The sequence below is a fragment of the Cavia porcellus genome, unplaced genomic scaffold, assembly GCF_034190915.1.
Source record: "Cavia porcellus strain 051 isolate PalLab524CR breed Dunkin Hartley unplaced genomic scaffold, mCavPor4.1 scaffold_23, whole genome shotgun sequence".
NCBI lineage: Eukaryota > Metazoa > Chordata > Mammalia > Rodentia > Caviidae > Cavia > Cavia porcellus.
In genome coordinates, this window is record NW_026947506.1 from 51,542,821 (window position 1) to 51,567,081 (window position 24,261).

The 24,261-nt window shown below is 36.2% G+C and overlaps 1 protein-coding gene across 1 annotated transcript in view; it reads left to right on the forward strand.

The window, feature by feature from the left end:
• The first annotated feature begins 631 nt into the window (after positions 1-631).
• LOC100733824 (cyclin-Y-like protein 1) overlaps positions 632-24,261 on the forward strand; it is a 31,107-nt gene continuing 7,477 nt past the window's right edge. The window contains exons 1-8 of the mRNA XM_063233620.1: positions 632-833; positions 9,022-9,096; positions 10,901-10,939; positions 12,862-12,872; positions 16,576-16,661; positions 19,815-19,850; positions 21,872-21,923; positions 23,708-23,827. Of these exons, the coding sequence (XP_063089690.1) occupies positions 632-833; positions 9,022-9,096; positions 10,901-10,939; positions 12,862-12,872; positions 16,576-16,661; positions 19,815-19,850; positions 21,872-21,923; positions 23,708-23,827 (621 nt within the window). The remainder of the gene's footprint in view (positions 834-9,021; positions 9,097-10,900; positions 10,940-12,861; positions 12,873-16,575; positions 16,662-19,814; positions 19,851-21,871; positions 21,924-23,707; positions 23,828-24,261) is intronic.

Genomic DNA, 24,261 nt, shown 5'->3' on the forward strand with positions numbered 1-24,261 from the left:
AGGTTAGAAAAGCATTTATGAGCAGAAACAGTCAAAAATTTGAATACAACTAAGTTCCATGAGAAAATAAAAGGTGTACCAGTCAGGGAGGCTGAGTTGCCTATGGAACTAGTCACTTACTAACTGGTGCCTTCTATAAAGTCTTTTACCCTGGAGCACCAGTAAAGATAGCAAAGCCAGCTCCTAAAAAATGGGAACAGGCATCTTAAACCCTGTGTGTGAAAGACTGAGCATCCCAGGTGGGGCAGTGTGTTTTGATTCAAGTTCTGGGTGACAGTTGGGCGGGTGTGTGGATGGAACCCGAGTTGTGATTGGCTGCTGGTAACCAGGTCACCACAGGATGCATTCCAGTTGGCTGGTGCCAGCCAGGTGCTTTCAGTTAGTAGGAAGTGGCTGAAGGAAGGAAAGCACTGACCTCAACTCTGGCAGTGGCTTTGCTTCTCAGCAGTTTTGGGATCTCTACCCTTTCTGGCTCACAGAGGACGAATCATCTTAGCGGTGTTGGGAAAAGGTGGTCAAGGGTGGGGCCTGCCTGCTGGACAGAGACGAAAGTACAGGGACAGCAGGAGAGCCCTTCTCTGCATTGTTGAGCTGGTCAATTGAGGGCTGAGTAAGGGTGCAGTGACACCCTATGGGGAACATTCTAACCTGTTGCGTGGCCCCCAATTGTGGCCAGTGCAAATGCAAAGGGTTACTGGAGTCAGACTGCGACTCTGAGGTCTATGGAGATGCGGGGGCACAAGTAACTGCTCCCCAGAAGACCAAGAAGTTTTCAAAGGGAGCCAGGGATGGACACCACCGGGAATATATCCATTACTGGAAGATGCCCAAAGGTAGGCAGGGGCAGATGGGGGGACACTGTCTGGCCCTAGGTGAAGCTTTCACACCCTCGGTGGCTTTGAACACTTTCTTTCAAGAGTTGGCTTTATTAGGGCTGGGCACTGATGGCAAGGATTTCACTCCAACTGTGCCTTGCTTTCCTACACTTATTTCTGTCCTCTCCTGTGAGGCCACTCTCTTTCCATCCCCTATCAACCAAGTTCTTGGCCCTACTCACTCCTGAATCCTATTATGGACCCTTTCTGTTAGTAGCACTCTCTCTTGTCCTGTGGAACTTTATTAGGACTTTTTTAGTATATTCTTTCCCTTTTCTTAGAGTTCAAATATGTTAACATTTACCTATCCTTACCCAGATTGCTACCAAAGTCAATGAGACAAGTAAGACCTGATTCTTACTTTGCTTACACCAGTGAAGGCAAGGATACGCTCGCAGTTCAGATCCCAACACTTGAGGGTTTCCTATGGAAATTCAAGCAAAAGTTGTCAGAGGGGTTTACATGATAACCTGACATTAGTCTATAGAAGCTGTTTCATCCTTCCAACTGAAATTTGAGTCCAGAAAAAAAGATTGACGGAAGGGAACATTAAATAAATAACACTCATGAGATCATGAGATGTTGCTCCAAATTTTTGAGACAAAACATGAACTGGGGGTTTAGTTAGGAAAGTAAAGCCATAGGAATTAATGTATCACACCCTGCCAGCTCTGGAATGTCAGTTACTCCTTAGCCCTTCTCCTTTCCTGCCCCACCTGCCAGTACAATACTTGACAACTGCTAAGATTGTCAAAGTGAAAGGATCCTGCTAGAGGAAAGAGATGAAATCTTTGGTTTTTACCCCCAAGAATTTGGAAAATGATCAATGTTGGTAAAAATGATTGTGAGTTACAAGTTGGTTCCTTAATGAAGACTATCCTTGTTTGTTTTTCCTTTTTGAAGTGCTGGGGATTTAACCAAAGCGTTTGTAACTTGCTCTATCCCTAGCCCTGTATTTTTTTTAAAACAAGTGTATTTTGGGACAAGATCTCTCTGTATCACTAAGTTCCCCAGGCTGGACTTCACCTTGAAATCATCCTACATGCTCATCAAAGACAGCTCTACTTAGAGAATAACACTAAGTCTTTGAAGTGGAAAAAATTGTATCAGGAAGATATGAGTCGCAAATGGCAGAGTTTATTTCATTACTATATAGGAAATGTCTTATAGTTTGTTCTTCATTTTAAGTTTAGTTGGACTCTTAGTTACTTTGTTAAGACTAAGTAAGCCCAAAGCCGGGCATGGTGGCTCATGCCTGTAATCCCAGTACTCGGGAGGCTGAGGCAGGAGGATCCTTGCGAGTTCCAGATCAGTCTGGGCTACAAAGTGAACTCAAGGCCAGCTTGAACAGCATAGCATGAGACCCTGTCTCAAAAAACACAAAAGAAAAAAAAAAGACTAAGTAAGCCCAATATACATGCCTTTGTAACATTTTTGGAACTATAAAACTCATTAAAGGATGAATAAATGTACAAGTTACACCTCTAAATGCAAAGCACATAAGTATTTATGAAAACTTACACTGTACTTGATGATATAAAGTAACACTCTGACTGATTTTACCAAAAAATTTAGAAGTGTAATGTATTGCAAATATGTACGAATAAAAAAAGGAAGAGCATAAATAGGACCTTTATAGAGTTCTTCATGATTTACATGTTCTCCTGTGTTATACATCGCACTTGACCCTTCCTAATACAAAGAAAACTCTGTACATTCTCTGTATTGTAGATTAAGAAACAAAGTTAGGAAATGACTGAGTGCTTCTAGCTACCTCCTAGTTCAGATAGACATGGATATGGTACAGATGCCAAATTCAATCTTTGCAGGGGAAAGAAAACTTTTCAGAATGCATCTTATATTGTATTCATAATGTAGACCTGTCTCTTAGACCTTACTCTCGTCGTACTTAGTTTCATTTAGGTTTTGCAAAACTCAGAGGCAACAGGTACCTTTCTGTGTCATTTGTGTACATTCATTTTAATGGATAAGAACAAAAGTAAAGTTTAAAAAAATAGCCTAAATTTTCTTCTGAAGTCAAAGCGCTGGTTCTAGGAACTCAGTTGAAGGTGAGAATGCTGTGAACATTAGGGGAAGCTGGCAAGAGGGCAGGGGAGGGCAGGAGAATGATAAGCAGCACTGAATCTGAAATACTGAAAAATATTTTGAGCATAAAGCCTGTTGTATTGTATTTATTAAATTTTACTTTCTATTTGTCTTTTATAATTGAATGCTTAGGGTCAGGGAAATGGCTCACTGAGGCACTTCTATAGCATGCAGAGAGCGCAGCTGGATCCCAAACACTGCAAGAAGGGTAGTGTTTTGGCACTGAATACAGTGACCAAAATCCTGGCTTATTTGACTTCAGTTTGCATAGATAGGAATACCACAAGGTCAGATAACAAATGTAAAAGATAGGTACATTGAAAATCTGCTTTTTGTCTTTATTTCAGGTAATTTTATATGATTTTCTCTGTAAAGTTCAAAATGCCTACTAAATTTTTTTATAAATTAAAGTGAAGAGTTTTATGGATGGGTTTTTTTTGTTCTCTTGTCAGTTATTTGAGAATAACATTTCTTCAAGTCATTTAAGTACCTAGTGTAGATTTCAGATATACACAAAATCATTTTTGTATTACTTCACATTTAGCAAGTTAAGTTGAACTATGACATATTCACAGATACCTTATGATTTGGCAAACCTTTAAAATGTAAACCTTTAAAATGTACCCTGTAAAACGTAATCGCATAGAATTCCATTAAATGTTAGTTTCTGGGGACACAGATAAAAATAATTTGGTTAATCATGAGTTATACTGTCTTATTATAAAATGCAAATGGTATATTTTTCTCATAATTTGAATCTATAGGATGAATTATTTTGGAGGGAAAGCATTTCAGTATTAAATATTCCTATGCCAAAATAAAATTAACTTTCATTTTTTGATCAGCATTAGAATCACTCTTCTGTACATTTGTCATTCTTTATAGCCTATTTCACACCTACATCTGAATAGCTATATTCTAAGACACCTTCAGCTTAATGATCTTAAGTGACAAAGCAAGAAACAGCATTAGAAGAAATCTTAGAAGAAATGATAAAGCTTGGAAAAAATATCTAGTTTTGAGGACACTGAAACAAATGTTTTTTGAAGAACCTATCAGTGCTCAGCACAGAGCAGATAGTGCTGTACAGACTGCCCCATCCTAACCCTAATCCTAATAGTCTAGAGGGGATAAGGATAGACAGTATTTGCATAATTTAAAAGTCAGGTGGTGAGGTGAGGAGACAAAGTGAAATTGGATAATAGTTGGGGTGGGAGACCACTTTTACCAGGGCAATGGAAGATGCCTATTTTATTTAAATGATGTCTAAGCAGCCCGAAGTGTGAGGATGATCTGAGTTGGGCAATGCTTCGATGCAGAGGGATAGCCCTCTCTGTTTTGATATCCTTAAATGGGACCCAATTCGGTTGACCAAGACATAAAACATGAAGGCAGCTTCAGGACAGCAAACAACATCACAAGAAGAACTTGTGGGTCAAAGTCTTTGTATGCCTAATGGGGTTTCACAAAGACTATTACGGACTTTAGTTGTCACAGGAAACCACGGGAAGATTACTGGCATAGGAAACTGTCTTTTAAAGAAAAATAGCAAACTAACTGTAAATTTCAGATATAAGATGTGTGGAAATGGACTTTAAAATATGACATATGTATTGCCTTAAAATCTGCCTTGTTTTCTCATCTAACTCCCAGAGTATTAAAATATTTAAGCTAGTCATGTGTAATAATACAGAAGTGATAATTTACAACAATTCAAAGAAATTGAGTAAAGCATTCCTAAGTAATACATAAGTAAAAAGAGGATTAATACAATATACAAATGTCACATCTCAGTCCCAATCAGTAAAACACAGAGTGAGGATTAAACAGTTAGGGAAGGACTGAAAATGGATGGAGAAGCTGATTCAGAGTGCAGATCAGCAGAAACTACAACAGAGAAGTCAGGTGAGAGTGAGCACTGAGCAGCAGTATGCAGGAGTTCTGCTTGCTGTGATGTGCCATCTGATCAGCACAACCAGCTCCAGTCAGTGGAAAGTGTGGATGCCAACAAAACCAACATTCTGCATAGAAATTATGAATCTACAATGGTTGTGTTTTGGATCTTAAAACTAATATAATTCATAGCAAAAGAATATTAGACTGGCCAGTGATTTAGCTCAGTGTTATAAGCATGTGCCTTGCAAGTGCAGTCATGAGTTCAATCCAGGGTACCAAAAGAAAAAAAAGAATAATAGACCAACTGGGTAAATGCTATAACCTTCAAATGAGCAAGTGCACAGCAGTTGGCAGAGAAACTGTGAATATCTTTTATTTAAATGATATTTATTGAAATCAGTGTCTCTTTCTAATTCTGATTTTTCCTGAACTGTTGATCATTGTTTTTCCTCTTTATTATTTTGATGAGAAACATTAATTCTTGATAGTTTCAAGCTGCATAATTTTAATATTTCAGTAGTGCATTTCATATATTCCAAGTCACATGTGTGACTTTCTGTTTTTAAAACTTCTTCAATTGAGATGGATGTCTCCATTGATAGTATCTTAGACATTAACAAAAGCAATATTACTTATCAGTAATGTTTTATAGATTTATTTCTCTCACAGTGGTTCACATGTAGATTTGAGTTAAATTTGTAAAACTGTATTTCACCTATAACAACTCACTGTGCTCCGAAGTTTAAATTTTAAATTCATAATATAAAATTAGTGGATATTCCAAAAGAGTTTTAATCATAATCTCTAGTTATAGTTTGAAATATTTGTATATATTTCTAAAAATCTTTAAGGCATTTGTATAAGTTTCATGATACTCAAAGTTTGCATTTTCTTGACATCTGTTTTAAGTTGTATGTATGCAGGTGTGTGTGTCTGTGTGTGTGTGTGTGTGTGTTTATGGTCCCTAGTGATTTGCTTTTTCCCTGGTAGTTACACAATCCTGATAGTGAAAGTAGAGCAATGTGATATAATTAGTGTTCCTTTTGGCTCTTGGAAATAGTTAATAGACACTACAGTATTAATACAGTACTTATCAGTTTACTGTCTAGTAACCTAAATGTCCATTGGATAAAATGGGAACACATGATGTTCACTATTAGCAGAAAGAGCAAGGAGTATAGATAACTGCGGTGGGCACACGATAAACTAGTACTTCCTGAAAGCTGTGCAATGAAAATGTTCTAACATACATAAAACTGATGTGAAAATAACCAGTGTGAAAATTCCACTATTAAGTGTGGGACAGTAGTCAAACTGTCGTCAGATATTTGTAAATTAAAGGCACAGTAATGTTTCTCATGCACATTCACAGGATTTTAACAAAACAAAATTGGGCTTGGAGTTCAAGCCATATCATTGGTACCACCGTACCCTAAAGTGCCCTTATGCCTTTACAAATGCAATTAGCCCTGTACATTCAACTAAGAATTCCCTTCCTTTTTGTCTAATCCCTGCATCTTTTAAAAGCTTTCCTAATCAAAAAAAGATGATTTCTTTTAAAATACTATCTATTAAAAAAAGAAAATACTATGTACATGAATATTTTTCTCATAATAAAATCAAATTTTATGAGTGACTAAATCTTCAACCAATAGGAGATTGGCTACATAAAGTACATAATAACTTGCTGCACACTTATGGTATCAAAAGAGCAAATATGCTCAAAGCCTGATCATTTTGTGGTATAAAATATGCAATGAATTGTATATTGATGTTATTTTTTCCTTTTTAATTCTTCTGGAGATCAAATCCAGACCTCTGTGCTTGCAAGGTATGTTTTTCACAATTGAGTTATGTTTCTGAGCCCAAGAGCTGTTTTTAAAACATGCATAATCAAAGCAACTAAAACAAATGGTTGTGAGTATGTTGATAATTTTTAAACACAGTACTGTGGCATTTACAAATTGCTGTTCATAATATCTGTTAAATGAGTCAATGACTCTTGTAGGTCCCCACCTTGAGTGTGATCATCGGTACCGCTGATTAACCAGCACCTTTAACAATTATAAATTATGTAAAATCTATTCCAAAGTAGACTTGCAAACCAGGTAGTTCATGCAGGTTGATCATGTACAACTAGGCCCAGGAAGTAACTCTTCTCAAAAGTCCATGTCAGTTCTCTTCCCCTCTGTCCATCTCTTCTGTCAAACATTTACTATTCCTGATGGCAGAGGTCACCACCAGCAGCTGCCAGTTAGCTAGATAATAGTCCTAGTGTCTTTCTCCTCTGGTTGTTGGGAGGTCTCAAGAGAGTTGTGATGCACTGACCAACCCTGGGTCATATGCCTCTTCTATTGCTCTAGAGAGGGTGCAAGCCTTTCCTTTGGGCTCATTTCTTTTATTTTTGCACATTCTCCTTATGTTAAATACCAAACTTCTTGAATTTTGTCTTCAGATACATAGTCTTGGAGACAGAGACAGAGAAATAGAGAAAGAAAGAGAAAGAGAAAGACAGAGAGAGAGCGACAGAGAGAGAGAGAGAGAGAGAGAGAGAGAGAGTGTGTGTGTGTGTGTGTGTGTGTGTTTAAACTGATTCATCTTATTGTGATACTTAGTTTTTCTGGACTACATACAAAATCTGTCATTATAAAGGTGCCAATACCTAATATAGGTCTTTCTATAATTTATTTTTAATAGTAAAATAATTCTACAAATTATATTTAGAAATTCAAATATGCACATATTGGTGTTTTAGTAGCACATGGTCCTAAAGTTGTCAAAAGCTTTGGAATACAGATGACCATGAAAGTCTGTACCTTTCTCCTTGTGCATAAAGTGGCTTTATTTTTCCAGATAACTAAGATTGTCTCATCTTCTCAATGACATGCAAAAATTCATGAATTCTTCAGGAGTTCTTATATAAGAATTATTTTTACTGAACTTGATTGAGGAATTACCATGAAGAATAAAGAAAGGTTTTAGTAAGTTGATAGTGATGTCATTGTACCTTTAAAATCAATTATTCAAATTCTTGTTAAATCTGAAAGGTCAATACGATATGTATCCAAAATTCTAACCATAGTACTCAGAAGGGACAACAGTAGTATTCAAAGAAGGTAAATTTGTGAAGTACTGCGTTAGACAGCCGTCACTAATAGACTGATTATTTTTTTAATATATCAATGCCCATTTTGAATTTTGCAGGGCCAAGGATATACACAAGAGTGTGACTGGACCACTAAACACTCTAAAGTAGAATAATTAATAATATGTGCTTAAGGAAATATTGCTTAACCACTAGTTTTTTTTGAATATTGGTACAGTTTGTTACAAAACTAGTTAAGTAGCCTGAGATTTTTGAGGACAGTCACAGCACACACCATAATGACTTTTATTATTCCTTATAATAGCAAATTATGTATTATTGAAGTTTAAGACTCTGTTTTATAGTATCTACTAAAAACAAGACTTTCCCAATCTAGTTCCAAGTTGGACTTCTGGGCAGAAAGAAGAATCAAAAATGTATGTACATGGACAAGTTTCTAAAAAACAGTTTTTCTCAGAAAGGTGTTTACAGATTAGCACACAGGATTTTAATCCGAGATCTTCCATCATGTATAGTCTCTTAAAAGCACAGCTATCAAAATGAGTTGTCTTGTTGAATGCAGCTAGAATTAGCCATGTGATTCATGGTCTAAAGAACGTTTGATGTTTTTAAACATTTGTCACATTGAACTGGCATCTAACAGAGCATCCACAATGCGAGAGCAAGTGTTTGTTACTCAAAACCGTTCCTGAAATGTGCCAGTAATACCAGCAGAGAAGGCCATCCTAGGCCATATATTCATCTTAAAGTGCACTTGGTTCATGGAAAAGCTACATTACATTATTTAGGTAAAATTTTACAATAATAAGTCTAAGATACAGCCTGTTTGATTCTGTATGTGAAAAGGGATTCTACAGCTTTACAGTTCTCTGGGAGAATCCTTATATTGTTGCCTTCATTTTACTTCATTCACATTCATAACTAAAAACATTTTACAATGCTGATAACATGATTAAAGGTATTGGGAAGCTGTTTTGAAAACTATATACATTTCTACTGAATGAAGTCATGACTTTTTTTGTGTGTGTTTCTCTGTAGAAGGAGCTTCGAAATTAAACCCTTCAGATGATCCAAAGATACGCACAATTTTCCTGAGCAAAAGTCAAACATATGGTAAGACTACGCTTCCCCATCAATGATCAGGCTGAAAACTATTGTCATTTTACATGGTTGATACATTATATGAATATGTACAAGAAATTACATATTGGATTCAGTTTTTCAATTTTTTAAATGTGCATTTTCCTTTTAATATCTGATTATATACTTTCTTTTAATGTCACTCTACAATTGAGAGCTTGTCTACTCTCTGTTAACACATTTTGCTGCCTCATCATCACTACAGCAGGCCACATGATTAAGGAAGGGGTCATGGATTTAAACTTATTTTTCTGTAGTATTTTGTTCCTTTCCCCTTGTTCCACAGGAAATGTTTTAAGGAGAAATAATAAAACTTAGTTTACACTTAGATTGTCTTGTCATCATATTTTAAAAATCATAGCTACAGATATGCAGATAGGTATATATGTGGATATAGCCAACGAGAGTCCTACTGAGTCATCCCTTCGATCTCACTGTTACAGTGCTATAATCAAGTGAGCCTACCTCACACCAGATTTAGGATTTATGGCATTCTCAGGAATTTTGAGTTACCAAAAATGTTTTGATCCTATGAAGAAAATCTGTGTAAACATACTCTGACATTTCCTAAGGGGTAAGGCAATGTGTGCAACTACTGTAAATTATTGTGTCCTGCTTACTCCAGAGTGAGGATCAGATTTGCGGGACATTGTGAAACCTAACTTCTCTTCTTCATGTTTGGATAAATTGCCTTTGTTGTTGTTGTTGCTGTTGTTTTATTGTGTTGTTAAAACTGTGATATATGACAAAATTTTCCAGTTGATTACAAGAGTAAGAATTTAAGGAATGAACCCCCTGTAATACTTGGGAAAATGCAGCACAGTGAAAAATGGGGATTCTTATCTATATTTCCATTTCTGTACAATTTTCTTTTTCAGCTGGTCATTTCTGGTTAGCATTGCTGTGTTTTTCCATTTCTTCCGGAGATATATGTGCCTCTCACATGTAGAGTGTGGAATAAAATACAAACAGATCCACACTCCTCTTCAGGGGAAAGGAATATGCAGATGTCTAGCTTTAGACCAAACAGTATGGGAAATGCTGCGGTGGCCCATGTAACTCTGGAGTGTTTGCTTTATGTACTTCATTAGGCCATAATGAATTTGTGTGCTATTGAGAGGCTGTTCAGTTAGATTAGCACATTCATTTCAAGCTCGATATTTCAGGTGGATTAATTTACAGTTGTCTAATGAATCACTAATATTTTTAGTAACATCTGCATTAACTTAGTAGGTTATGAATTCTAGAGCAGAAAGACAACAGTGCCTAACCAGAAACTTGTTCATAGAGCCGTCTGCTATTAGATATTTGTAATTAAGCTGTAAAGCAATATACAATTACAAAGTACTGTGTATTTACTCAGGAAAGTCTGGTAAAAGGAGAGACATGTAATAAGTTAATTTTTTTCTATTAGCTAATGTTCCCCGAGGATCCAGTTGTACAATTTTCTTTCATGTAAGGACAGTCTGTCATTTTTTAAGGTAAACGGAAGGTATAAATAAATATTTAGTTTTCACTTTATCAAACATGTCTTGGCAGATTATTGGCTGATTTTGGTACCCAGTTCTAACTCACTACCTTGTGCTTGCCAGGCAGGCACTGTGCCACTGAGCTATATCCACAGCACTAGATGATTTACATTTAAAAGTAAAATACTCATTTTGTATATTCTGTATATTTACAATCCATCAGATATTTTGTAGCCAGTTCAATGCACTTTTCTAAGGCATTTGCATTACAATAATTTAACTAGGTTTATTTCTTTTTTTATTCTTAGTGTATGAGCAGAGGAACAACACCCATCTCAAGCATGTAAGTAAATAGTTGATAAGAAATTGAGTATATCTATTTGTATCTGCCATGATTTCTAAACAAATATAATGAGGAGCCAGTCTGTTACCATAGACTTCCTTTTTTGCATTTTTAATGTATCTTGTATTTTCCTGAGATGTTTTAAGTTTGCTCCACAAAGTCTTTGAGTTAGTAATTTCCATTTTTAAGAGTTTCTGATATTAAGTTCCATTGTGGTAATATGGGCACAGTGTTAAAGGTTTGTATAAAACATTTGGCTTTAATTTTTTAATCTTTTTAAAAATTAAAGTAAACAACTTAACACATCAGTCTTTAGCATTGTCTGTTGTTTTTCCATCATAACAGGTGAATGTTTAGCTTCCTCCTTCCGCAATGACTTTATTCTCCCCAATTTCCTTCAGATGCATCATACAGTTTGATTTTTGTTTTTTATATTTATTTAGATCATATATTTTAAACTAAATAACTAATTATCATTTATGACTATTGTTTACTGCTAGGTTATGTAATAACAGTCACACTGTTCTGCCTCTTTGTACAATTTAATTCTTTATCTAAAATATTTCTGAAATGTACACAGCTCTGCACTGCTGCTGGATGATCCCTAAGGAGCATTAGTTCACAAAACCAAGTACGATAAGTAACCCCAGCGCTCTTTCTGTTTTCACATTCTTCCTCTTTGAGGGAGGTCAATTTTCTATTCTTAATGGGACAGTCTTCTTAACAACTATCCCTGCAATGCTGTAACATTAGTCACATGCCTGCCAGGACATTGTTCACATTCTAAAACACCCTTGCTTCAGTTTTCTACAGGAGACCGCCCTCACAGGCTTTCCTACCTTAGAGGGACAGGCTTGTCCTTAGGCCTGCTGCTTCACTTTCCCTGGAATAGCTCCTTGAAGTCTGTCTTCCATAGGGCTCTGTTGTGAGTGTCCTCACTGTCCTAGATTCTTTTGTTTCCTCTGTCCTGTGCTCCCCTGTTCTACTGGAAAACTTTCTCTTGTGAAAGGCCAAATAGATAATTTTAAGAAGCCAGCCTGTAAAGCAAAATATAGTTTTTAATAAAACATAGATTTGCAGGTTGATGCCAGTTTTCACAAAGCTCCTCTCATTTCTAGTGTTGCTCTTAACTCTGTTGTCCCCATATTACATACCTCATAAATAACCAGCTATAGCCACGCCCCCTTCTCTGGAAGCTTTTAAAGGCATCTCTATCTTAGGGATGCTGAAAGAACAGACAGGTTTGTTATTGACTTTTTCATCTCCTTGGGGTGGTCTTTAAAGTCTGAAAACTCCCTCTTCTTTTAAAGTCCTTGATATTTCCTCTAGTTTTTCTTATAGTTTGTTTATTCAAATATTGCATTTTTCAGACTTGTACTTCTTCACTAATGTCAAATTTCCGTCCTCTTTACATTTTTGACTTTTTCCCTGGGCTCTGATTAAATATTAGTTATTCCTTGAATTGAACTTTTTCAACCTGGTATTGAAATACTTTTAAACTTCTAATTTGCTCCTGAATTTCTAGCACTCCCACAAATTCCTTTGTTCCTGTTACAATGATCTCTCTTGTCAGAGGATTCCCTGAAATACATGGGTGACCCTGGCATTCCCTGGACTGAATTATTGTATGTGAGCAAAACTTCCATTTAACTACTGGGCTCCACTGTGAGAATTTGGCAGTGAAATCAGGTTTTCCTTTGCAGGGCTTTGGGCAACACCTGGGGGCCAAATCTCTTGGACAGCCTGATATCAGAGAAAAAGCTCCTCACCCTCTGCTGGAGGAATACATTCAAGGCTGCCTGCTTTCCTGAAACTGTTCATCACACAGTGTTTCCTCCACTAATGTCTAGCTCTCAGCATTGATGTACTTGATATCTCTCAGGTTTAATGTCTATGGAATGTAGTATCTGCATAGCACCTGCAGAGATGGAGGACAGGTGTACACTGGCTCTACATTCATTTCCTATGGTTTTTCATGGCCTCTGCTTCACACTTTATGCCAAGGTGCTCTGTGCCTCTGAGTGTCCTAATATTTTGCCATGTGAGTTAACAGTACTTTAACTTACAGTTTCCACACATCAAATATTATGTCCATTCTGGATCCAGGTCTCATGTGTAACATTTATTTTATCCTTTAATTCAAGTAATATTTCTGGAGCAAGTTGAACTAGCTGCATGTTCAATCATTCCACCATTTTTAACTTAGTTAAAACTTGCAGTTCAAGTGTAAGTGTGTCTTAGTTACCTATTTATTGCTGGGACAAAATACTCAACACCCACAAGTTAAAGGAGGTAAGGTGTCTTTTAGCTCACATTTTGTAGAAGTTTGAGTCCACAGTCATCTGGCCCCAAAGCAAGAAGTCATGGCAGAGGAACCTGAGAGCGAATATACACTGCATGGAATGGCAGGTAAGAAGCAGCAAGACTTCCTCCTCCTTTCACTTTTTATTTGATTCAGGCTATAAGCCTCTCGGTTGGTGCCACCCAAACCCAGGTGCATCTTCTCTCTCCACTAAGCCCATCATTCACACCCAGAACTATGCTAATTATCCACACAGAACTATGCTAAACCATTCATGGAACTAATTCAATGTCACACACCCATGATTCAGTGACCTCATCAGAAGTCTCTAGACTATAAGCACTAGAGGGTTAGAAGAAACGTCTAGTGTAAGCAATAACCAAATGTATTTAAATTAAATACATATAATGGTATTAACTTAGACCCTTAAAACTATGTGTCTCCAATAGACTAAGGATTCCTTTAACTTGTAGATGTCAGGTGATTTCTCCCAGTGAAGAGAAAGTAACTAAGAGTTTGGTGCTGGTAGGTGGGGTTATTGCTGTGTTGCTGCTACCTGACCATATGGTTCCGAAGCCTTTATAAGTGGCATGTAAGATCATTTGGAAAGGCCTAGAGATACCGGCTGTGTATTTTTTATTAAAACTGAAAAAAGTGAAAAAAAAAAAAAAAAAACAGTTTCAAAACTGGCTAGTGGGAGAGTAATAGGAAATGTAAAGTGTGTGTGTGTGTGTGTGTGTGTGTGTGTGTGTGTGTGTTACATTTGCAGAAAATTAGTTTGCACTTTGCTCATATTCAAAGGCTTTGTGAAAGGCCGAAATTAAATTAATCTGGTTGCAGAAATTTCAAGGCAGTTCAATGTTAAGGTAGTGGCATGGTTACTGTTGAGGGCTTTCATCCAGATCTCTGTTGAGAGCAAATGGCCCAAAAGAATATTTAAAATGTTTTGAGTTTGTCCAGAAAGAAAGAGCCACTTAAGCCATGTCTTGCAAAGATGGAAAGACAATTTGCTTGCTGAAAGATTACCACTAAAAAGCCAAACATTATGGAGGAGTATAATAGAAAAGATGGTCTGAAGGTTTCACACGAACCAGCAACACTCCACTGCCAATGCAAATGCCCTCTAGAAAGATTCTAAGGTCACAGGGATTCCAACCCACAGTTCCTTGATCAGTGACTATTTCCACTATGTGTCTTCCGTTATCACTGTAATGACAGTGCCACAACATTCTGCTTTAGTGTTCATTTGCTAAAACTGTCACTGATTGTTAGTGTGGTGACAGATCCCCTCATTATCTCATTGCTCAGCGGTGAGATTATTTTGAGAGGATAATTCAGTATCTGGATATCTAAAACATTTAGGGTTACTTGGACCACTGTGTAAGATTGTTTGCATATCTTCTGTCTCTCTGGTTGCACACTGTTATGTGGTTCTGGCTGACTTGTGCACACAAAATACACACAGAAACTAACATGTGCCATGACATCTCATCTGGATAGGCTTTTTAAAACTAAAAATAGATGAAAGTTCTTGAAATACTTACGAAGAAGGTTGGTGGAGCATCTGGATGTAGCTCTAATGGTTGAGATTTGTCAGGGGAAACCTACATAATTCAACATATTGATATATTTTAGTGTAGCAGCACAGGAAGAAAAATGGGACAGTCTGAGCTGTACGAAGTGAACTAAAGAGGAAGAAAAATGATGCATGAATATACTTTGTAAATGTCACATTAATTTTTAAAATAGGATTTATGTTTATTATTGACGTTTTTCATGGGAATACCTCATTGATTCCAGACATCCGCATTTTTATTTTTTGACAAAAGAGGTATCCCTTTGGTCCTTTTTTCGCAGATGTTCAGCAGGCTCTGTAATTACCAAAAAGATCAGCTTTGGTAGTGTAATTATTTTTGTTTTCCTAACTTTGTTGTTAAGTGTGAATGCATGAATCTGTTTGAACCTTTATGGTAATGGAGTACTCCTACTCACAGCAAAGAATAATTGTTTTCCATTTCATGAGTGAAGTTGTTTTCAAGGTTAAGTGATTGACATTACTGCATATTACATAAGTGTATGTCAAAAAATAATGTCTGTTACAGTATATATTGTGTGTACTATAGGTATACATAAGCCAGAATGATAGACATTTAGTGTGTTAAAATTGTTTTCTTTTAAATTTTAATGATTAAGCATCACTTAGAAATGTTTATGAATATTTTTGCTATTCTAGTTATCTTTAGAAATGGGAAAATGGGGCATGGACAGTTTCATTCTTAAATTCTTGATCTGAATTCATCTGTGGACCAATTGTACTCACCCAGAAGTGCTGTGTGTTGTTGATATCACCAGACAGGTTGTCTAAACATCTCATAATGTTCATATAGTTATACAAAATGGGTCATGCCTTTAAGGTCTTTCCCATGCTGAGAAAAAAATTAAATAAGCTCAATCTCTTACACTGTCACTGGAACACATTTTGAGAAATGTTTTATGATGCAGCTGTTGGCAGATATATTCCAGAATGTAGATGGGGTCAAATCTGTAGGATATGAACACGGAAAAATGCTTCTCAGGCAGCGAACAGCATGAATGAGGCGGAAATGTGTCCTGATAAGTGTCAGATAGCTTTAGAGAATTAGATGTAATCTTGAGTGTTGAGGCTTTCCACAAAGTGATGCAATGGAAATCCACCCAGAAAATAACTGAATGTTCAGTTCTCAAGTTTGTTCTTGTCCTCTATTTTAGATGTGAGGGAATCTTCACATAGATCTTGTGTAATCTTGGTAAGGGTACAGGTCCAGGTGAACTATGGCCCTGGCTTATTAGTGACTGAGCATGCCTGGCACAGTCCTTTGACTGTGAAATATTTGTCTCATCACATTAACACACTTAGTGTCACTTAATCAATTAAGAGTTAAGCTTTTGTTTGTTGTACTATACTGTTAATACTGTGCCAATATTATGCAAGCCATTACATTTTATTCTAGTTACTAACAGTACAAATAGAAAATCTTAGCTGTTTTTCTTGCTAAAAGTCCAAAATCTTATTTTAAACTTTTTATACTATTTATAAAATGATGTATACTAAATGCTTGTCAGATTTGAAAATAGGCAGAATAATAAGGGCTATATTTTACAACCTACTCCTCCAACACCCCTGAAAATAAACAGCCTCCCACAGTAACATTTTGCAGACCCATATGCATGACACTGCTCTCAGACCTTTCATGCAGTGTAAGAAATACCTTCATGGTTTGTCACTTGACATTTTAACCAAGGAAACAGCCCCAACATTTGGGAGTCTAACTTACTGTGACAATTTCTTCTACTGTCAGCTTACGAGGAAGTACAGCTCCTGCTCCTCAATATGGATGGATGAGAGCACTCTCAGCAAGCCTAATCATAGAAACATAGTACAATGGTGAGTACAGGGATGCTGCAGAGGCCTGAGTGACAGGTCCCCTACTGTTAAAACATTCCAGCCATGTTGGGTAAATTCAGCCATATGATTATTCTCTTCCTTGCCCACTTTCAAAGATTGCAGCAAAACATCCATATTGATTTTAAAGGCCTAACTGTGAATTTCCCATTTTTATTTTAATCTACTCATGGTAGAAGGGAACATGAGTTAGCAACTAAAAAATCCCATGAAAAGTGTGCCTCTTTAGAGTATACATGTTTGATGCAAGACACTGTTAAATGTAAAGAGAACAGGTGCTTTCTATTTGGATATTTCTAGAAAAGATAGTTCTCTATGAGTTACAGTCTTTAACAGTTTAGAAATGACTCTTGGAAAAAAGAATTGCTTTTCCTCTGTTGACACCCCAGGTACCAGCATTTGAATGTTTGCCATAATACATGTGCAGTGTCACCTCATGTGCTGTGTGAGCACCACTGCACTGGGGTGAGCGGCTCACCTGGATTATAAACTCAATACCATAACAAATTACAGATACAAAGTTTTGAAAGCATGTTTCAATAGAAAGGGAGAAAATAGCCATCCTAACAAGAGTTAGGGCAGGGAGCCCCCAAAATAAGGAAGATCCATACGCCTTTGTTACTGGATACCTTTATTGTGTACTAAGGACACTTTGCCCTGCCTAGAACTTACCATAACCCTCTTGGTTCCCAGGGATTTATTTGTATTGGACCAGGTCCACTTGCCTATGTCATTGCTTTGGAGGGCTTTCTGTAACTTCTATTTGTCCTTGAGAGGGCCTTTTCTCCAAGGTGGACAGCTGGTTGACTAAGAGGTGCCTTATTCATTGTTACATTTGAGTTAGTAATGAGATGTGTGTGTGTCTATTGTAGTGATATAGTGCTCCTAGAGTGGACAATATGCTGAACCTAGAGTGAACACAAATGTGTAAGTGTGTGTGCTAGTGCATAGGTGTGAACACACAAGTTTTCCCCCAGAGTTAGTCATTCCTTCTTCCCAGTCTGCTTCCCTGAATTCTATTGGAAGTACAAAAGGAAGGTTACCTTGGTTTTGTGTACAAGACTTTCTTTGTACTCTGTTTGTCAGCTCTTTCTCTGGTTTTGGGTACAAGCCCCTAAGCCATTTGGTGCCTTTATGTTTTGTTGTTTTGTTTTTTCACTACCTTTTTCCTTCACATTATTTCCAAGTGAAATTTTTCCAGGAGAGTTTTAATTCCTTCTATTTAGGATTAGCCAGAAAACCTAAGGAGTCCCCTATTTTATTCTTTTTTTTTTTTGTCTTTTTCATTTTTATGGGTACCAGGGATCGAACTCACGACTGCCTGCTTGCAAGGCAGGCGCTTATGCCGCTGAGCTAAATCCCCAGCCCCTCCCCTATTTTATTCTTTCCTACCTACAGTACTCTTTCCCATACCTATGGGTTCATAATCAGAGATGCACAAGGAAAACACCCTGATAGGAATCTTTCAAGCTTATTAAAATACCAACATCAAAATTCAGGCACACAACTTCTATTCTGAATTGCTAATGTCATAGCATTGCTATAGAATATTGCTAATGTCACTTTGGTTTTCAGGTTTGGTTTTTAGAGTGCATTGGCCCATTAGGCATCTAGGAAAGGCTTTGAGATGTTTACCATAGGGTAATAGTGCATTCTTCTTTCTTTTTTTGGTTTTGTACTGGGAATCGAACTCAGGGTGTTATGCTTGCCAGGCAGTCGTTGTGCCACTTAGCTCTACCCTAATTGTTCTTAATAAAATGTATAAACTTTGTTAGAATCACTGATGCAACTTTATCAAATTATATCTCTGGAAACACATGCATTTTTCCCACTTTCATCTTCCCTTTCATTCGTGGGTACTCACAGCACTTTAGAAAATCAAGGATGAAGTTTCCATGTAGTAATGTACATAATGCATGCCCAAAGATTGTGACATTTAACTGTTAAGGCATTCACAAACATTGTTGCTAGTGGAATCACCTGGGGGAACTTCTCAAACACTCTTTGTACCAAATTGTTCCCTGTGCCACTTAATCATAATGTCTCAAGTTGGAATTATGGATCATTGTAAATCTCCTTGGGTGATTCCAGTGTGCAGGAAAGTTTGGGAACTACTGATCCAGAGAATACTATATAGGAAAAGAATTGCTTCTGACTATTTGGTGGGATTTTGGACAAGCTTTGGTTCCCTTATCTGTAACAGTTGGTTGTTAGATGAAATTTCTAATAAGTTTTGGTGAACCTTTTCAATGTATGGTGGTCAGTCTCTGATTAAACTCAATTGGGAGATAAACTGTTTGAAATACCATAAAAATATGCATCCATGATGCATATGATGTGAGAATTTAAATTTTAAACATATTCTGGACTTCTTTTGAAATTCAGCTTTGTCTTCCCTTGATGATGTTAAGCTTCCTTTTAAACAATGAGAGCAAATCAAAGCATATAACTCACTCAAGGGAATCCCTTTGTACCCTAATAAACAGCAACTATGCATAATTTAGTGATACAGCAACGTACTATCTGAAGGGTTGTGTCTGCCTATTAATACTTTATTTAAACGAATTTGGAAATATTTCCCATGAATATTGTACTGTACAGATGTAGGCTGCATTACTATCACTGATTTTTCAGCATAAAACAAGTATTATCAGTTTGGTGGCCACTTGTATTTACTACATAATTTTTTCTTGTACTGGAGGAATGATTTTCATTTTGCTATACAGCACTTTCATAATTTACTTTCAGGGAAATAATGAAAATTATGGGCAGGTGAATAATGAATAAGTCAACTAAAATAAATGCACGGGCCTCAAAGTTTTAAAAAAAATTATGTGGTTTAGTTTTAAGTATATGGGCAGATATGTACAATTTGTGCAGGGAAAGAGATTATATGGGTAAAAACACAAATGAAAGAGAAAAATATAATAATGTATAGTTAAAAAAGATGTCCTGATGTCATACTTCATAACATTTGGCATCTGTCCACTATAAGCAAGTTAAATGAAACGGGCAAGTACCCATTGATACTGTTCTGATAACTGGAAGACAAGTCTATGGGAAGGTTCCCCTTGAAAATTTGTCTTCAATTTACCAATAAACTTGGTTATTACCTATATTTTTTTCTTCCCACAGTATGACGTTGGCAGTGTATTACCACATAAAATACAGGTGAGCTCTTAAAATCTTGCCTTATACTTCAACTTAATTTACAGAATACCTATATATTATCAGGCCCTGGCTGCAAACATCAGAGGTTGTACTGTGCTTTTACTAATAGTTGGAAGGAAGTCATTTCAGGTTTCTTGTTATTATAATTAGGTCTGTTGAAAAATATTCTGTTAAAGATCACAAAGGATATTTGCTTCCATAGATTATATTGATGTGTTCTGTTTAGAAATTAAGAGTGACAGTTAAATGCATATGTGTTTATGTGTGCCTGTGTGTGTGCAGGCGGGAGGTGTTAACAGCATTTCTTGATCGTGGATCTACTGACATTTTAAGCCAGGTACTGTTTGTTGTGGGGCTGTCCTATGCAGTGTAGGATGTGTTACAGGACTGCTGTCCTCTGCCTAGTAGATGCCAGTCGCTTTCTCCCTCATCTTGTGATAACAAACAATGTCTACTGTTGGACAAGATCACTACAATTAAAAACCACATTGTTAACACACATAACAAAAATGACTATCTTTTATAACTCTTTTACATTTCTGTTCCCTTTCTACATTGGGTGAAAAATGTATCTCTATTTACACTGATGTACAAGTCCCCATTTGACTGAATAGAACACAATTAAATTCACTTTTTTCTTGATTCTTCGGCAGTTCCTTTGGAAGAAACAATAACAATAATAACCAATCACGTAGTTATATATATTTGGACATAAATGTGTTTTTGAAATATGGATCATTATGGATAGTCTTTTACTTTACATCACACACTGCAACCATTAGTTTCTTAAGTTGGGTATAAAGGAATTTTACATTGTATCTCTGAAATTGCTACAAAATAACACTTCTTGGTGTATCTTTCACAGTAAACAATTCTTTAACAGTACATGATTCATAATATACATCAGTGAGCTTTGAAATTACCAATTCAGATTTTTTTTTACAACATCCAGAACATTTTTGTTATTATCATCACCAGTCTTAGCAAAAAGTCTTCCAGATACTGAGGGTCTGTCATAGGAAGATTTGAAGGTATACATTTTCCATAAATCTCAAAGTTTTAGATTCACTGCTTGAATTTGACATTGGCAACAACTATTTCTTCACTTTTCTTGAAGGCCCATTATGTTCTCTATTGATATATCTAGTTTCATGTAAAAATAAAGTTATATGATAAAAAGACTGTTAAACTCACAACTAAATCAGAAGTGAAGTTCTGAGAACATACTTCAGTATGCAGAAATGCTTTATGTGAACTTTTCATTTATTCATAATATCAAAAAGATGATCCTAGATTTACCAACATTATTCTTTGCTGTTTCATCTTGGGCAAGTATAAAAGGTTTTTAAACAAAACTGCAAGGGACAATGAAAAATACAATGACCTCTGATGTAACTTGGTGCCCCAGGCTTGGTTCACATTACAAAATTGTAAGTTTTGCTTTTGACTTTATACAAGCATAACAAGTGACCAACAGTCAAAAAATAAGTAATTGCTTCATGATTGTAAGAGCAATTTGAGCTCTTGAGCCTCCTGAAAATGAGACTGAGGAATCTCCAGAGGTCCAGAGACCACAGCAAACCATTGCTTTATAGGAACATAGTATAATACTTTAATGACAACACTGGTCTCTTATACAAAAGCTGCTACATTTTTTAACAACAGAAACACAAATGCATGATGAAAACATAGAGGACTGAAGAAAAGAAAACTTTGGAGATCTAAATCTCATTCACATTTACTACACTTCTAGGTTTGAATACCTAGCAGTGCTGGTTTACTAGCATTGCCTGTAAGGAAGTGTCATTACTTATAGGCAACTTAGTCTGGTTATCTTAGAAAAGACTTCACAGTACTTGAACACAGCACTAAACAAAGCGATGTCTTAAGGTCAAAATGAAGGAGAAGAACTTGTAAAGCTGTTTGATATGTTGAAGGTTAGGCCTCTTTCTCCATGGTCCCCTATCCTTACCAGTTACTTAACTAAGATATAAATTACTTAGATGAACTTTTCCTTACAGAGATGCAAATAGATCCTTGGATATTTTTGATGAGAGACTGCACCCACTCACAGTAAGTGTCAGTATTACAAGACCATCATTTTTTACCTAATCATTTCTTTGATGCTTTTTCTTTTGATATTAAGTGCAGAAATAAATCACACACTTCGATTTGAATTTAAATCATGTGCTTTCCAACCTCATGTTGTATGACATCTTCTATGAAAAGAACTGTTCTTTAGGGTTACAAAACGGGCAAAAGTGGCTTAAAGCTCTATTACTGAACTAAAGTGAATAAATGTACTACTCCAACATCAGAAAATGTAGGTTTTCAAACACAGTTTTCAGTACAATCTGATATACACATTAATGAATAGGTGAAATCTTTGAGGAAAGAGGTACTTAAAACTCAATTTAAAAAATAGTTGGATATATTATAGTAAAATTTTTGTTTTTCTATTAACCTCGCTTGAGCACCTGTATTGCTCTCCTATCGTGGTCTGATTTATTTCACTCCTTTCTGTTTTGTTTGATGGTATCAAGTTTGAGGATATAGGCAACCAATTTGAAGACAATAAGATTTACTATGATGGCCATTATGTTTTCACTATTATCTACTTTTGAAGTCCTGTAAGGTCTCCAATGTAGGTTTTATTGGTCTTGTTCTGTACTGTTTTGCTCAATTTTATTGTACCTGATGATATACATAACTCTTTATAAGATACCAAGAGGCATACTGGTAACCATTGTTGATCACCTGGTATTCTGTTTTTGCATCACGTACTAAGTCCATCATTCTGTTCTAACTAACTCTGTTTCATTTTGTCACATTTGTTCTTTTTTTTGCTTCAAAAAATAGTTGTAAGATCTGTGGGAGTAATAAAACTGAAAAGTGTAATTGTTGTTGTAAAAAAGAGAAGAAAAGAAAGTGATCTACAGGATATAACTGCATGTATATTTACGTGTGTAGCATAGGAAATATTATTACTGAGTTTTTGTTGGACCATTGAAGAGAACTGTCTGCAGTCTCACTGTATGAATTTCCACTTTGTATGCTTTAATATTGTAACTTGGACAATTGTTTCTAAGATGAAAATATGTAACCTGCTAAGTAGGGAGTTCTTACTGCATATATTTGTATAGAAATTCTGTATTAGTTGTACCCTTTACTGCTTTGTTTTGTTTTGTCTTCTCTTTGAATAAAATAATAATAATAATTTTCAATAGAATCTGATATACACATTACTGAATAGGTGAAATCTCTGAGGAAGAGTTAGGTTTGAATGATGTAAACTTTAAAGTCAGTTCCTCAGGCATATTATCACTTTTCACTGCTCAACCGTCATCTGGCTGCTGACTTGCAGAAGAGGTTGTGGCTGCAGGACAACAATTGTATATTTTACACTCCAGGCCATGTACAAAGAAATACAACATACAATTTAAAAGACTTTAAGGCTATAAATGAATCTGAGAATGTTGTGAATCACAGTAGAAAGAAATACTGATTTTTCCGACCTTGCACACTTCTCTTCTTCTTACTAATGGAGTACATTTTGAGAGATGTATTGATAAGTCATTCCAATCTTGTGCAAACCTCAGAGTGTGCTTACACAACAAAGATGACTCTGGTGCACCATGTGGTCATTATGGGGCTGCTGCTGAATATGTGATCCTCACTGACCAAAGCATTGCTGGGCAAAGTAAAAGATCCCAGTGTTTCTAGTAGAAGATGAAATGACACACAAGCCATGGGAAATTATTTTAAGGAACATGTGAACATAAGGTGAACTTTGCTGTCTTAAGAATATTTAAAGCTTTCTTCAGTTCATACTTGCATTGCATCATTACTCCTTTCAGGAAGAGAAGCTTCCAGAGGACTACTTTCAGCATGATCCTGAACATGAATGTATATACAGATTTGTTGCTATTATTTTTAATGCCCTATGCATACCAACTGAATGCGCAATAATGACTTTGGTAAGATGTTTCTTCTTTATCAAACATGCATAGAAAATGGTCTTTTACACATAAAAGTCACTTTTTTCAAGTTAGATTCCTTAAATAATCATGAGAACTTTACTAAGACCAGCCTTTGTTACATTTCTTTCATTGCTGAGACAAAATAAAGGCCACCCAAAGTAAAAAGGGCAAAAGTTCATTTAGCTCACAATTTGTAGTGATTTAGTCCATAATGTACTGGCTCCAAAGTTCAGTGGAACATACCATAAGAGCAACAGCCCATGTCAGTGGAAGAAAGCAAAAGTAATAAGAGAAATAGGGAGAGACAAGCTTCTTTCTGTTTCTTACATTTTATAGAGTCGGCTGGAATTAGGGCAGTGCCAATCCAACCAATAATCTGACCCAGCAACACACACCCTTAATCCCAGCCTTCCATAATCTAGATTCACCCT